General features: G+C 48.8%; 1 protein-coding gene across 1 annotated transcript in view; it reads right to left on the reverse strand.

The window, feature by feature from the left end:
• The window catches only part of DIAPH1 (diaphanous related formin 1), a 323,613-nt gene that overhangs the window by 216,179 nt on the left and 94,922 nt on the right, over positions 1–12,512 (reverse strand). Inside the window, 3 exon segments of the mRNA XM_063928853.1 lie at positions 227–345; positions 3,420–3,530; positions 5,152–5,260. Of these exon segments, the coding sequence (XP_063784923.1) occupies positions 227–345; positions 3,420–3,530; positions 5,152–5,260 (339 nt within the window).

Raw genomic sequence — 12,512 nt, forward strand, 5'->3', positions numbered from 1 at the left:
ACCCACCCAAATCTAACTCTCTCTGCACATGTTACATCTGCCACAACTGCACTGCACATGGTTTTGCCCAACTGCTAACAAATTTGCTGCTGCGATCAACTCTGATTTACCCCCAAAGTGCCTTGGATTTCTCCCTAGCGCTGCACTAAATGCACCCCAGCTGTTTTTGTTTTTTTTAGCTTTCCCTACTCCCACGGTGACCTCTTTCAACACAATAAAAGGATATTCCATCTCAACGCGAATGTCTTCCAGGCGCCCGCGTAAGTCATCCATGTCGTATTCGCAGTGCTCCATGAACACGTTGAGCTGCACCTTAAGTTCATCGTTCTCAATGTCTTGAAGATCCTAAATCAAACGTTTTATTAGTAACCAGGTGTAAAACCATGCCGGACCTAATAACCAATAAGAGTAACTTCTACACCGACAATACACCGCCTCCTAGTTTAGTTTATTCATGGATATACATATATATTAGATACATAAACTACTATCCAACCAGACATTGGCATCACTGGGGTTGGTGTCACCCAGTGCAGACTGCTCGTGCACGAAAGGGGGCGTGGCCTTATGCCAGCGATGCCACAAACCCCGGTGTAGGACTTTTTCAAGGCGTGATTGTGTGTCACTCCCCCGTTGTTGTCACGCTGGGGGCCTGCCCAGTGCTCTGAAAGCTAATAGGCAGCCCCCAACCTCTCGGGTTCGGTGGACAGTCATTGGGTCGACCGCATATGGTTGACATGCATTAGACTAGGGGTGGGCAACATGCGGCCCGCGGACCGATCCTGCCTGGCCCGCTGTGCCCCACCAGAGTGCAATGACAAGAGGCCCGACAGGCCGCTGGTCATTGCACTGCTCGCAGACGCGGCGCCGCTGAGGAAATCCCGGTCACGTCACATGGTCAGCTGACCGGGATTTCCTCTATCTCATGCGCTGGGCGTCACGGGGGGCGGCGCTGGGCGGGCACTGCAGAGTGGGACTCGGAGCAGAACGAAGCGGCCAGTGGGGAGCACAAGCGGAGGCCAGTGGGGAGCACAAGCGGAGGCCAGTGGGGAGAAGAAACGACGGCCAGCGGGGAGAAGCAGCATCAGCAGCGCGGATCATCACTGACAGTGGGGATCGTCACTGACAAATGGGTAAACCCCCTGGATAAAGCTAAAGCTGCCCTATAAGTTATGGGGAGGGGAGTTAAAAACGGTTGTATGGGTTTAGGGGAGTGTGGGGGGAGGGAGGGTAAGGACTGCTATATAGGTTTAGGGGAGGGTGGGGAAAAGGGGGTAGGGACTGTCTGCCGTAATGTGTAAAAACGGGGGCGCTGTCTGCCGTAATGTGTAAAAACGGGGGCGCTGTCTGCCGTAATGTATAAAAACGGGGGCGCTGTCTGCCGTAATTATAAAAACGGGGGTGCTGTCTGCCGTAATGTGTAAAAACGGGGGGTGCTGTCTGCCGTAATGTGTAAAAACGGGGGCACTGTCTGCCGTAATGTATAAAAACGGGGGCGATGTCTGCCGTAATGTGTAAAAAGGGGATGCTGTCTGCCGTAATGTGTAAAAAGGGGACGCTGTCTGCCGTAATGTGTAAAAACGGGGGTGCTGTCTGCCGTAATGTGTAAAAACGGGGGCGATGTCTGCCGTAATGTGTAAAAATGGGGGCACTGTCTGCCGTAATGTGTAAAAACGGGGGCGATGTCTGCCGTAATGTGTAAAAACGGGGGCACTGTCTGCCGTAATGTATAAAAACGGGGGCGATGTCTGCCGTAATGTGTAAAAAGGGGATGCTGTCTGCCGTAATGTGTAAAAACGGGGGCGCTTGCTGCCGTAATGTGTAAAAACGGGGGTGCTGTCTGCCGTAATGTGTAAAAACGGGGATGCTGTCTGCCGTAATGTGTAAAAAGGGGGCGCTGTCTGCCGTAATGTGTAAAAACGGGGGCGCTGTCTGCCGTAATGTGTAAAAACGGGGGCACTGTCTGCCGTAATGTATAAAAACGGGGGCGATGTCTGCCGTAATGTGTAAAAAGGTAATGCTGTCTGCCGTAATGTGTAACAACGGGGGCGCTTGCTGCCGTAATGTGTAAAAACGGGGGTGCTGTCTGCCGTAATGTGTAAAAACGGGGGCACTGTCTGCCGTAATGTATAAAAGCGGGGGCGCTGTCTGCCGTAATGTATAAAAGCGGGGGCGCTGTCTGCCGTAATGTATAAAAGCGGGGGCGCTGTCTGCCGTAATGTATAAAAGCGGGGGCGCTGTCTGCCGTAATGTATAAAAGCGGGGGCGCTGTCTGCCGTAATGTATAAAAGCGGGGGCGCTGTCTGCCGTAATGTATAAAAGCGGGGGCGCTGTCTGCCGTAATGTATAAAAGCGGGGGCGCTGTCTGCCGTAATGTATAAAAGCGGGGGCGCTGTCTGCCGTAATTATAAAAATGGGGGTGCTGTCTGTCGTAATCTGTAAAAAGGGGACGCTGTCTGTCGTAATGTGTAAAAAGGGGGACACTGTCTGCCATAATGTGTAAAAAGGGCACGCTGTCTGCCGTAATGTGTAAAAAGGGATCTCTTTTTGAGTATTTTGTGTGTGGCCCTCGAATATTCGCTGGAAGTGTTAAGCGGCCCCCCAGCTGAAATAATTGCCCACCCCTGCATTAGACCAACAGGTACAAAAGGTTGACATGACAACGGTCGACACACATTTTTTTTTACATGTGGTTAAACACACAAAATTACATTTAAAAACAAAAACAAAAACTTGTGTTGACCATTTTCATGTCTACCTTTTGCTTGTGTCGACCTATTGTGGTTTCACAGGTTGGCCAGGCCTGCTGTAGACCTTTAGACTCAGTCGACCATATGGGGTCAACTTATTGACTGTGGACTCAATGATCCACACCCCGGCCTCTAGGCAGAAGTTTTCCATCACTGCTGCTCAGTGACACCATAAGAGGGAGTGACTCCAACAGGGCAGCTCTGCAAGTGTGTGTCATCCCCTGTTATGGCGTCACTCGGTGCGGCCCGCACCCCTATTTCCCCCCCTAGTGACACCGCTGCAATCAAAGTATCAAGAAAAATAAAGCGGAAATAAAATGTAATCTGTACAGCACAACGCTTATAAAACATCCACTGGAAAAAAACATGCATCGCTTCTCAATCGATTGTTCTAGACCCAATGACCTGGAAATCCTTTTTGGCAACAAACAAAAAAAATCCCCAACATTATGGCTAAGAAATAAAGTGACCCCCTAACAGTCTAATGAGTATGTTTCCTAAGACCTCAAGATATAAAAAGGTGGAGCTGTTGCCGACAGCAACCAATCAGATTCTGTCTATCTTTTTGTAGTATGCAACAGAGACTGGTTGCTAGTGGAAACCCCACCATTGTTCATTTTTAGATGCTTTGGTAAATCTTCCCCTACATGTAGAATATCAATCTCTTACCTTTAGCAAGTTGCCCAGTCCTGAGCGCATGAATTCGCTGCGTATGTGCACTCGCAGGTCCAGCTCATCTCCTTGGATGATCAGGGCGTTGATCAATAGTATACAGCTCACCTAGGGAATAGAACGTAATTTAATCAAAGTCTTTATGAGCAATTATGTGTTTCATATGTCTGCTACAGGAAACCTATAGTAACGCCAGTAAACGGATAGTCAGAAAATTTAATTTAATGAACAATGGGCCCTACACACTGATAGATCCACCGCCGAGCTGCCCGGCGGCAGGGGGGCAATGACGGGCGGAGTGAAGTTTCTTCACTCCCCCTGTCACCCGGCTCCATAGAAGGGCAGGCAAATACGGACGAGATCGTCCATATTGGTCTGCATGCACAAGCGACGGGGCACCAGCGATGAACGAGCACGGGGCCGCGCATCGTTCATCGCTGGTGCCTCCACACTGAAAGATATGAACGGTATCTCGTTCATTAATGAACGAGATCGTTCATATCTTTTAGTATTATCTGCCAGTGTGTAGGGACCATTAGAGTGTTTCAGTGTATCCCAGACGGGACACCATGCAGAACTGCCTATGTCCGTGTAGCGTTCCTTACAGACCATATAGAACTATTCACATATATATATATATATATATATATATATATATATATATATATATATATATACACACATACACCAATTGTGCCACTGGGGAACTGAAATCTAACAGCTCCTAAATAACCTTGGGAATAACCAACTTATTACTAGTGCATATGTCACCCAATAAAGAATTAGGGGTCAGGAAAGCCTTGCGTCATCATTTCAAGATGCTGACAGCCAGTGTGCATGTGGTGTAACCATTTCACCGCTCATCTAGCCCAAGTCTAACCTGACTGTCGCTGGGACCCGGACAGATCCTGCGAGGTCGTCTCTTCTGCTGTCACTGGCATCAAACGCACTTCAACGTGGAGGATCCTGTATCCAACCAATAAGCTGCTTCCCCAGCTAATTTATGCACAGTCTAGAGACCCAGGTCTATGACCCAGAATGGTATGTGCTTAGGATAAACACAACTGCACAGTGTGGGCAGCTTATACAACGCTAATGGGCCCTACAGACTGGACGATTGGCGCGATTTGGACGATGATCGATATGAATGATGATCGTTATCATCCAAATTGGCGTGCACTGAAAAACGATGAAAAACCAACGATGAAAGACCGCGGGGACGCACATGGCTCATCATCTGTGCCTCCAAACTAAACGATATATCGTTCATTTCTGAACGATAGCGTTCATATCATTCTTAGATATCGTCCAGGGTGTAGGGCCCATATGGTGCCAGTTACCCACTGATCAAATATTTAGTCAATGTAAGGCAGCGCACCACTTGGTGTATTCTCCCTCCCTCCTGACAGCGGGGATCTCCTCCGGGACTACTAACAACGACCACTGCCCAGAAGTCTCAGTAATCCGTGTTTTGCAGATTTGATCATGTTTTAGTGAATGTACAGACAGCTTCCACTGAAATCACCACAATAGCTGCTAACGTTCAGCATTCACCATATTAAACAGTAGCAGACTGACTTCTCATATAGCCCCCAACCATAATTCTGAGATGTGAAAACTCCCCTTAAAACTTTTTTTTTTTTTAAATAAAAAAAAATATATATATTTTAATCTTATTATTAGATATGATTCTATGCGACGGAGATGAGGGGTGGGGCAGTGATACTACCTTGAGAGCCACAGGAGTTCCGCTTTTTAGCCCATCAAGAAGAGGTTTAAATCGCTCCATTTCGTACATTTCCGCTCTTTCAGTCAGAGCCTCCAGGACATGTTCATGGCTAAAAGAACAAAAGCAAATGGGTTACAAAAATATATTTCATTATCTATTGATATAAACTGCACCCTGGGGTCTACAGGTCTGTTACATCCCTGATGAAATTGTGACTATGACGAAACGCGTTGGTTGGCTTATTGCGCTGCACCTTCTATTAGATGTCATTATCTACTGTAACTACTGTAAACCCAACCTGGAAGAGGTGGGATCGCTGGTTAGATCCATCTCCAAAGAGGTTTCGTTTTATGCTATTTTCATGTCAGAATTTTTAAACCCTTTTTTTTTTTTTTTTTAATGCAAGAGATATTATACTGCTCAACTTTGGGCCTTCTTAGTTGGGTGCCTTTCGGTACATGGGTGTACTTGCAGACTGAAAGAAGTCCACCCGAGGTCTGGAAATAAAGTTTCCGTATTACTAATTTGCAAAGTAACACCAGATACTGTGCGCAACTGTTAAAGTTGTTCTGATGCACGCAGATAATTTTTGGACTGACTGAAATTCTGAAATTTAATCTGTAAATACTAAAACTATAATCATCCTCTGGTGTGTTTTTTGTTTTTTTTTTAAATAAGAATTTACTTACCGATAATTCTATTTCTCGTAGTCCGTAGTGGATGCTGGGACTCCGTCAGGACCATGGGGAATAGCGGCTCCGCAGGAGACAGGGCACAAAAGTAAAAGCTTTAGGATCAGGTGGTGTGCACTGGCTCCTCCCCCTATGACCCTCCTCCAAGCCTCAGTTAGGATACTGTGCCCGGACGAGCGTACGCAATAAGGAAGGATTTTGAATCCCGGGTAAGACTCATACCAGCCACACCAATCACACTGTACAACCTGTGATCTGAACCCAGTTAACAGCATGATAACAGCGGAGCCTCTGAAAAGATGGCTCACAACAATAATAACCCGATTTTTGTAACAATAACTATGTACAAGTATTGCAGACACTCCGCACTTGGGATGGGCGCCCAGCATCCACTACGGACTACGAGAAATAGAATTATCGGTAAGTAAATTCTTATTTTCTCTGACGTCCTAGTGGATGCTGGGACTCCGTCAGGACCATGGGGATTATACCAAAGCTCCCAAACGGGCGGGAGAGTGCGGATGACTCTGCAGCACCGAATGAGAGAACTCCAGGTCCTCCTCAGCCAGGGTATCAAATTTGTAGAATTTTGCAAACGTGTTTGCTCCTGACCAAGTAGCAGCTCGGAAAAGTTGTAAAGCCGAGACCCCTCGGGCAGCCGCCCAAGATGAGCCCACCTTCCTTGTGAAATGGGCATTTACATATTTTGGCTGTGGCAGGCCTGCCACAGAATGTGCCAGCTGAATTGTACTACACATCCAACTAGCAATCGTCTGCTTAGAAGCAAGAGCACCCAGTTTGTTGGGTGCATACAGGATAACAGCAAGTCAGTTTTCCTGACTCCAGCCGTCCTGGAAACCTATATTTTCAGGGCCCTGACAACATCTAGCAACTTGGAGTCCTCCAAGTCCCTAATAGCCGCAGGTACCACAATAAACTGGTTCAGGTGAAACGCTGACACCACCTTAGGGAGAAACTGGGGACGAGTCCGCAGCTCTGCCCTGTCCGAATGGACAATCAGATATGGGCTTTTGTGAGACAAAGCCACCAATTCTGACACTTGCCTGGCCGAGGCCAGGGCCAACCGCATGGTCACTTTTCATGTGAGATATTTCAAATCCACAGATTTGAGCGGTTTAAAATGTGATTTGAGGAATCCCAGAACTACGTTGAGATCCCACAGTGCCACTGGAGGCACAAAAGGGGGTTGTATATGCAGTACTCCCTTGACAAACTTCTGGACTTCAGGAAGTGAAGCCAATTCTTTCTGGAAGAAAATTGACAGGGCCGAAATTTGAACCTTAATGGACCCCAATTTGAGGCCCATAGACACTCCTGTTTGCAGGAAATGCAGGAATCGACCGAGTTGAAATTTCTTCGTGGGGCCTTCCTGGCCTCACACCACGCAACATATTTTCGCCACATGTGGTGATCATGTTGTGCGGTCACCTCCTTCCTGGCTTTGACCAGGGTAGGAATGACCTCTTCCGGAATGCCTTTTTCCCTTAGGATCCGGCGTTCCACCGCCATGCCGTCAAACGCAGCCGCGGTAAGTCTTGGAACAGACATGGTACTTGCTGAAGCAAGTCCCTTCTTAGCGGCAGAGGCCATGAGTCCTCTGTGAGCATTTCTTGAAGTTCCGGGTACCAAGTCCTTCTTGGCCAATCCGGAGCCACGAGTATAGTTCTTACTCCTCTACGTCTTATAATTCTCAGTACCTTGGGTATGAGAAGCAGAGGAGGGAACACATACACCGACTGGTACACCCACTGTGTTACCAGAACGTCCACAACTATTGCCTGAGGGTCTCTTGACCTGGCGCAATACCTGTCCAGTTTTTTGTTCAGGCGGGACGCCATCATGTCCACCTTTGGTCTTTCCCAACGGTTCACAATCATGTGGAAGACTTCCCGATGAAGTCCCCACTCTCCCGGGTGGAGGTCGTGCCTGCTGAGGAAGTCTGCTTCCCAGTTGTCCACTCCCGGAATGAACACTGCTGACAGTGCTATCCCATGATTTTCCGCCCAGCGAAGAATCTTTGCAGTTTCTGCCATTTCCCTCCTGCTTCTTGTGCCGCCCTGTCTGTTTACGTGGGCGACTGCCGTGATGTTGTCCCACTGGATCAATACCGGCTGACCTTGAAGCAGAGGTCTTGCTAAGCTTAGAGCATTGTTTTATGTGGAGAGAAGTCTCCAGACTTGATCACACTCCCTGGAAATTTTTTCCCTGTGTGACTGCTCCCCAGCCTCTCCGGCTGGCATCCGTGGTCACCAGGACCCAGTCCTGAATGCCGAATCTGCGGCCCTTTAGTAGATGAGCACTCTGCAGCCACCGCAGAAGAAACACCCTTGTCCTTGGAGACAGGGTTATCCGCTGATGCATCTGAAGATGCGATCCGGACCATTTTTCCAGCAGATCCCACTGAAAAGTTCTTGCGTGGAATCTGCCGAATGGAATCGCTTCGTAAGAAGCCACCATTTTTCCCAGGACCCTTGTGCAATGATGCACTGACACTTTTCCTGGTTTTAGGAGGTTCCTGACTAGCTCGGATAACTCCCTTGCTTTCTTCTCCGGGAGAAACACCCTTTTCTGGACTGTGTCCAGAATCATCCCTAGGAACAGCAAATTGTCGTCGGAAACAGCTGCGGTTTTGGAATATTTAGAATCCACCCATGCTGTCGTAGAACTACTTGAGATAGTGCTACTCCGACCTCCAACTGTTCTCTGGACCTTGCCCTTATCAGGATATCGTCCATTTTCTTTGAAGAAGAATCATCATTTCGGCCATTACCTTGGTAAAGACCCGGGGTGCCGTGGACAATCCAACCGGCATCGTCTGAAACTGATAGTGACAGTTCTGTACCACGAACCTGAGGTACCCTTGGTGAGAAGGGCAAATTGGGACATGGAGGAAGCATCCCTGATGTCCCGGGACACCATATAGTCCCCTTCTTCCTGGTTCGCTATCACTGCTCTGAGTGACTCCATCTTGATTTGAACCTTTGTATGTAAGTGTTCAAATATTTCAGATTTAGAATAGGTCTCACCGAGCCGTCTGGCTTCAGTACCACAATATAATGTGGAATAATACCCCTTTCCTTGTTGTAGGAGGAGTACTTTGATTATCACCTGCTGGGAATACAGCTTGTGAATTGTTTCCAATATTGGCTCCCTGTCGGAGGGAGACGTTGGTAAAGCAGACTTCAGGAACCTGCGAGGGGGAGACGTCTCGAATTTCCAATCTGTACCCCTGGGATACTACTTGTAGGATCCAGGGGTCCTGTACGGCCCCAGCGTCATGCTGAGGACTTGGCAGAAGCGGTGGAAGCCTTCTGTTCCTGGGAATGGGCTGCCTGCTGCAGTCTTCTTCCCTTTCCTCTATCCCTGGGCAGATATGACTGGCCTTTTGCCCGCTTGCCCTTATGGGGACGAAAGGACTGAGGCTGAAAAGACGGTGTCTTTTTCTGCTGAGATGTGACTTAGGGTAAAAAAGGTGGATTTTCCAGCTGTTGCCGTGGCCACCAGGTCCGATGGACCGACCCCAAATAACTCCTCCCCTTTATACGGCAATACTTCCATGTGCCGTTTGGAATCTGCATCACCTGACCACTGTCGTGTCCATAAACATCTTCTGGCAGATATGGACATCGCACTTACTCTTGATGCCAGAGTGCAAATATCTCTCTGTGCTCTATAGTCAATAAAATACTGTCCCTGTCAAGGGTATCAATATTTTCAGTCAGGGAATCCGACCAAGCCACCCCAGCGCTGCACATCCAGGCTGAGGCGATAGCTGGTCGCAGTATAACACCAGTATGTGTGTATATACTTTTTAGGATATTTTCCAGCCTCCTATCAGCTGGCTCCTTGAGGGCGGCCGTATCTGGAGACGGTAACGCCACTTGTTTTGATAAGCGTGTGAGCGCCTTATCCACCCTAAGGGGTGTTTCCCAACGCGCCCTAACTTCTGGCGGGAAAGGGTATACCGCCAATAATTTTCTATCGGGGGAAACCCACGCATCATCACACACTTCATTTAATTTATCTGATTCAGGAAAAACTACATGTAGTTTTTTCACACTCACATAATACCCTTTTTTGTGGTACTTGTAGTATCAGAAATATGTAACACCTCCTTCATTGCCCTTAACATGTAACGTGTGGCCCTAAAGGAAAATACGTTTGTTTCTTCACCGTCGACACTGGAGTCAGTGTCCGTGTCTGTGTCTATGTCGACCGACTGAGGTAAATGGGCGTTTTAAAGCCCCTGACGGTGTTTGAGACGCCTGGACAGGTACTAATTTGTTTGCCGGCCGTCTCATGTCATCAACCGACCTTGAAGCGTGTTGACATTATCACGTAATTCCTTAAATAAGCCATCCATTCCGGTGTCGACTCCCTAGAGAGTGACATCACCATTACAGGCAATTGCTCCGCCTCCTCACCAACATCGTCCTCATACATGTCGACACACACGTACCGACACACAGCACACACACAGGGAATGCTCTGATAGAGGACAGGACCCCACTAGCCCTTTGGGGAGACAGAGGGAGAGTTTGCCAGCACACACCAAAACGCTATAATTATACAGGGACAACCTTTATATAAGTGTTTTCCCTTATAGCATCTTAATATATAATCATATCGCCAAATAAGTGCCCCCCCTCTCTGTTTTAACCCTGTTTCTGTAGTGCAGTGCAGGGGAGAGCCTGGGAGCCTTCCCACCAGCAGTTCTGTGAGGGAAAATGGCGCTGTGTGCTGAGGAGATAGGCCCCGCCCCCTATTCCGGCGGGCTCTTCTCCCGGTTTTTCTGAGACCTGGCAGGGGTGAAATACATCCATATAGCCTCAGGGACTATATGTGATGTATTCTTTTTAGCCAGAAAAGGTATTAACATTGCTGCCCAGGGCGCCCCCCCCAGCGCCCTGCACCCTCAGTGACCGTTGGTGTGAAGTGTGCTGAGAGCAATGGCGCACAGCTGCAGTGCTGTGCGCTACCTCATGAAGACTGAAAAGCCTTCAGCCGCCGGTTTCTGGACCTCTTCTTACTTCGGCATCTGCAAGGGGGTCGGCGGCGCGGCTCCGGTGACCCATCCAGGCTGTACCTGTGATCGTCCCTCTGGAGCTAGTGTCCAGTAGCCTAAGAAGCAAATCCATCCTGCACGCAGGTGAGTTCACTTCTTCTCCCCTAAGTCCCTCGTTGCAGTGAGCCTGTTGCCAGCAGGACTCACTGAAAATAAGAAAACTATCAAACCTTTTACTCTAAGCAGCTCTTTATGAGAGCCACCTAGATTGCACCCTTCTCGGCCGGGCACAAAAACCTAACTGAGGCTTGGAGGAGGGTCATAGGGGGAGGAGCCAGTGCACACCACCTGATCCTAAAGCTTTTACTTTTGTGCCCTGTCTCCTGCGGAGCCGCTATTCCCCATGGTCCTGACGGAGTCCCAGCATCCACTAGGACGTCAGAGAAATCAGGGTTATATGTTAGAGGTTCCGAGATTACAGAACCAGCGTTATTATGGCACTTAAGGATCCCATCCACTAGTCCGATTTGGGCACTTTTCTTCAGATTTCGACGCATCTGACCGAAAAATCTGAAGAAAAGAGTAACATCGGATGGCTCTTCCGATCCGATGCGCAGTCCCGTGTTAGATATGTCTGAACTACAGATCTTTGTAGCTGCCCCAACTATTTATCTGAATCTGAAGAAATCAGGTAAACATCGGAGTGTTTTTTTTTTTTTTACTTCAGATGCATCTTATCAGATTCATCTGAAGCGTCACTTGACTGGCATCTCCCTGGCCACTTCCACCCACCACAGGACTCGGCGGCAGCAGCATCGGATCAATCACATGTAGCATGTGTGCATCAGATATATCTGATGCGATCTGTAGGCACATAATAGATCGCATCAGATATATCTGAAGTGAATGTAGTGAAAATTAAAGCCAGGATCCGATCCGATTTCCAGGACGCTCCTAGGAGAAATCTGATGCGATCGGCAGTTCAGACAAGTCTGAGTAGTGGATGGTCACCTAAATGTAAAGCATCAATAAGCTACAAGGCTGTTTTTTTGTTGAAGATAAAATGTGATGTCTTTGCTGCAAGACTTTAAACAAATAAATCCCTGGTGAAGCATTCGCCATGTGAAACGGTGAACAGCTGTGTAGAGGATATTGGGGGTCATTCCGACCCTATCGCTCGATGCAGTTTGTCGCAGTGCAGCGATCGGGTCGGAACTGCGTATGCGCCGGTGCATGGCAGCCGTCGTTGCCAAGCGATCGCCTCTGAGACAACGGCGGTTGCTGGGCGGGAGGGGGCGGAACGGCGGCGTGAAGCCGCCGTTTAGGGGGAGCGGTCCGGCCAACGCAGGCATTGCCGGACCGAGGGGGGAGGGAAAGGCTGGCGGCTGCGTGACGTCACAAGCAGCCGCTGCGACCCAGGGAGCGACGAGTAGCTCCCGGCCAGCACGCTAAAGCTGCGCTGGCCGGGAGCTACTCTTGAAGTGCAAAGGCATCGCCGCTGTGCGATGCCTTTGCACTTCTGCGGGAAGGGGGGGGGGGGGCACTGACATGCAGGGCGGACTAGCCCTGTGCTGGGCGTTACCCCGTATGTCAGTGTGAATGATCAACTCAGAATGACCCCCATTGAGCAATACAGCGTTGAG

Source organism: Pseudophryne corroboree, chromosome 6 (assembly GCF_028390025.1).
Source record: "Pseudophryne corroboree isolate aPseCor3 chromosome 6, aPseCor3.hap2, whole genome shotgun sequence".
NCBI lineage: Eukaryota > Metazoa > Chordata > Amphibia > Anura > Myobatrachidae > Pseudophryne > Pseudophryne corroboree.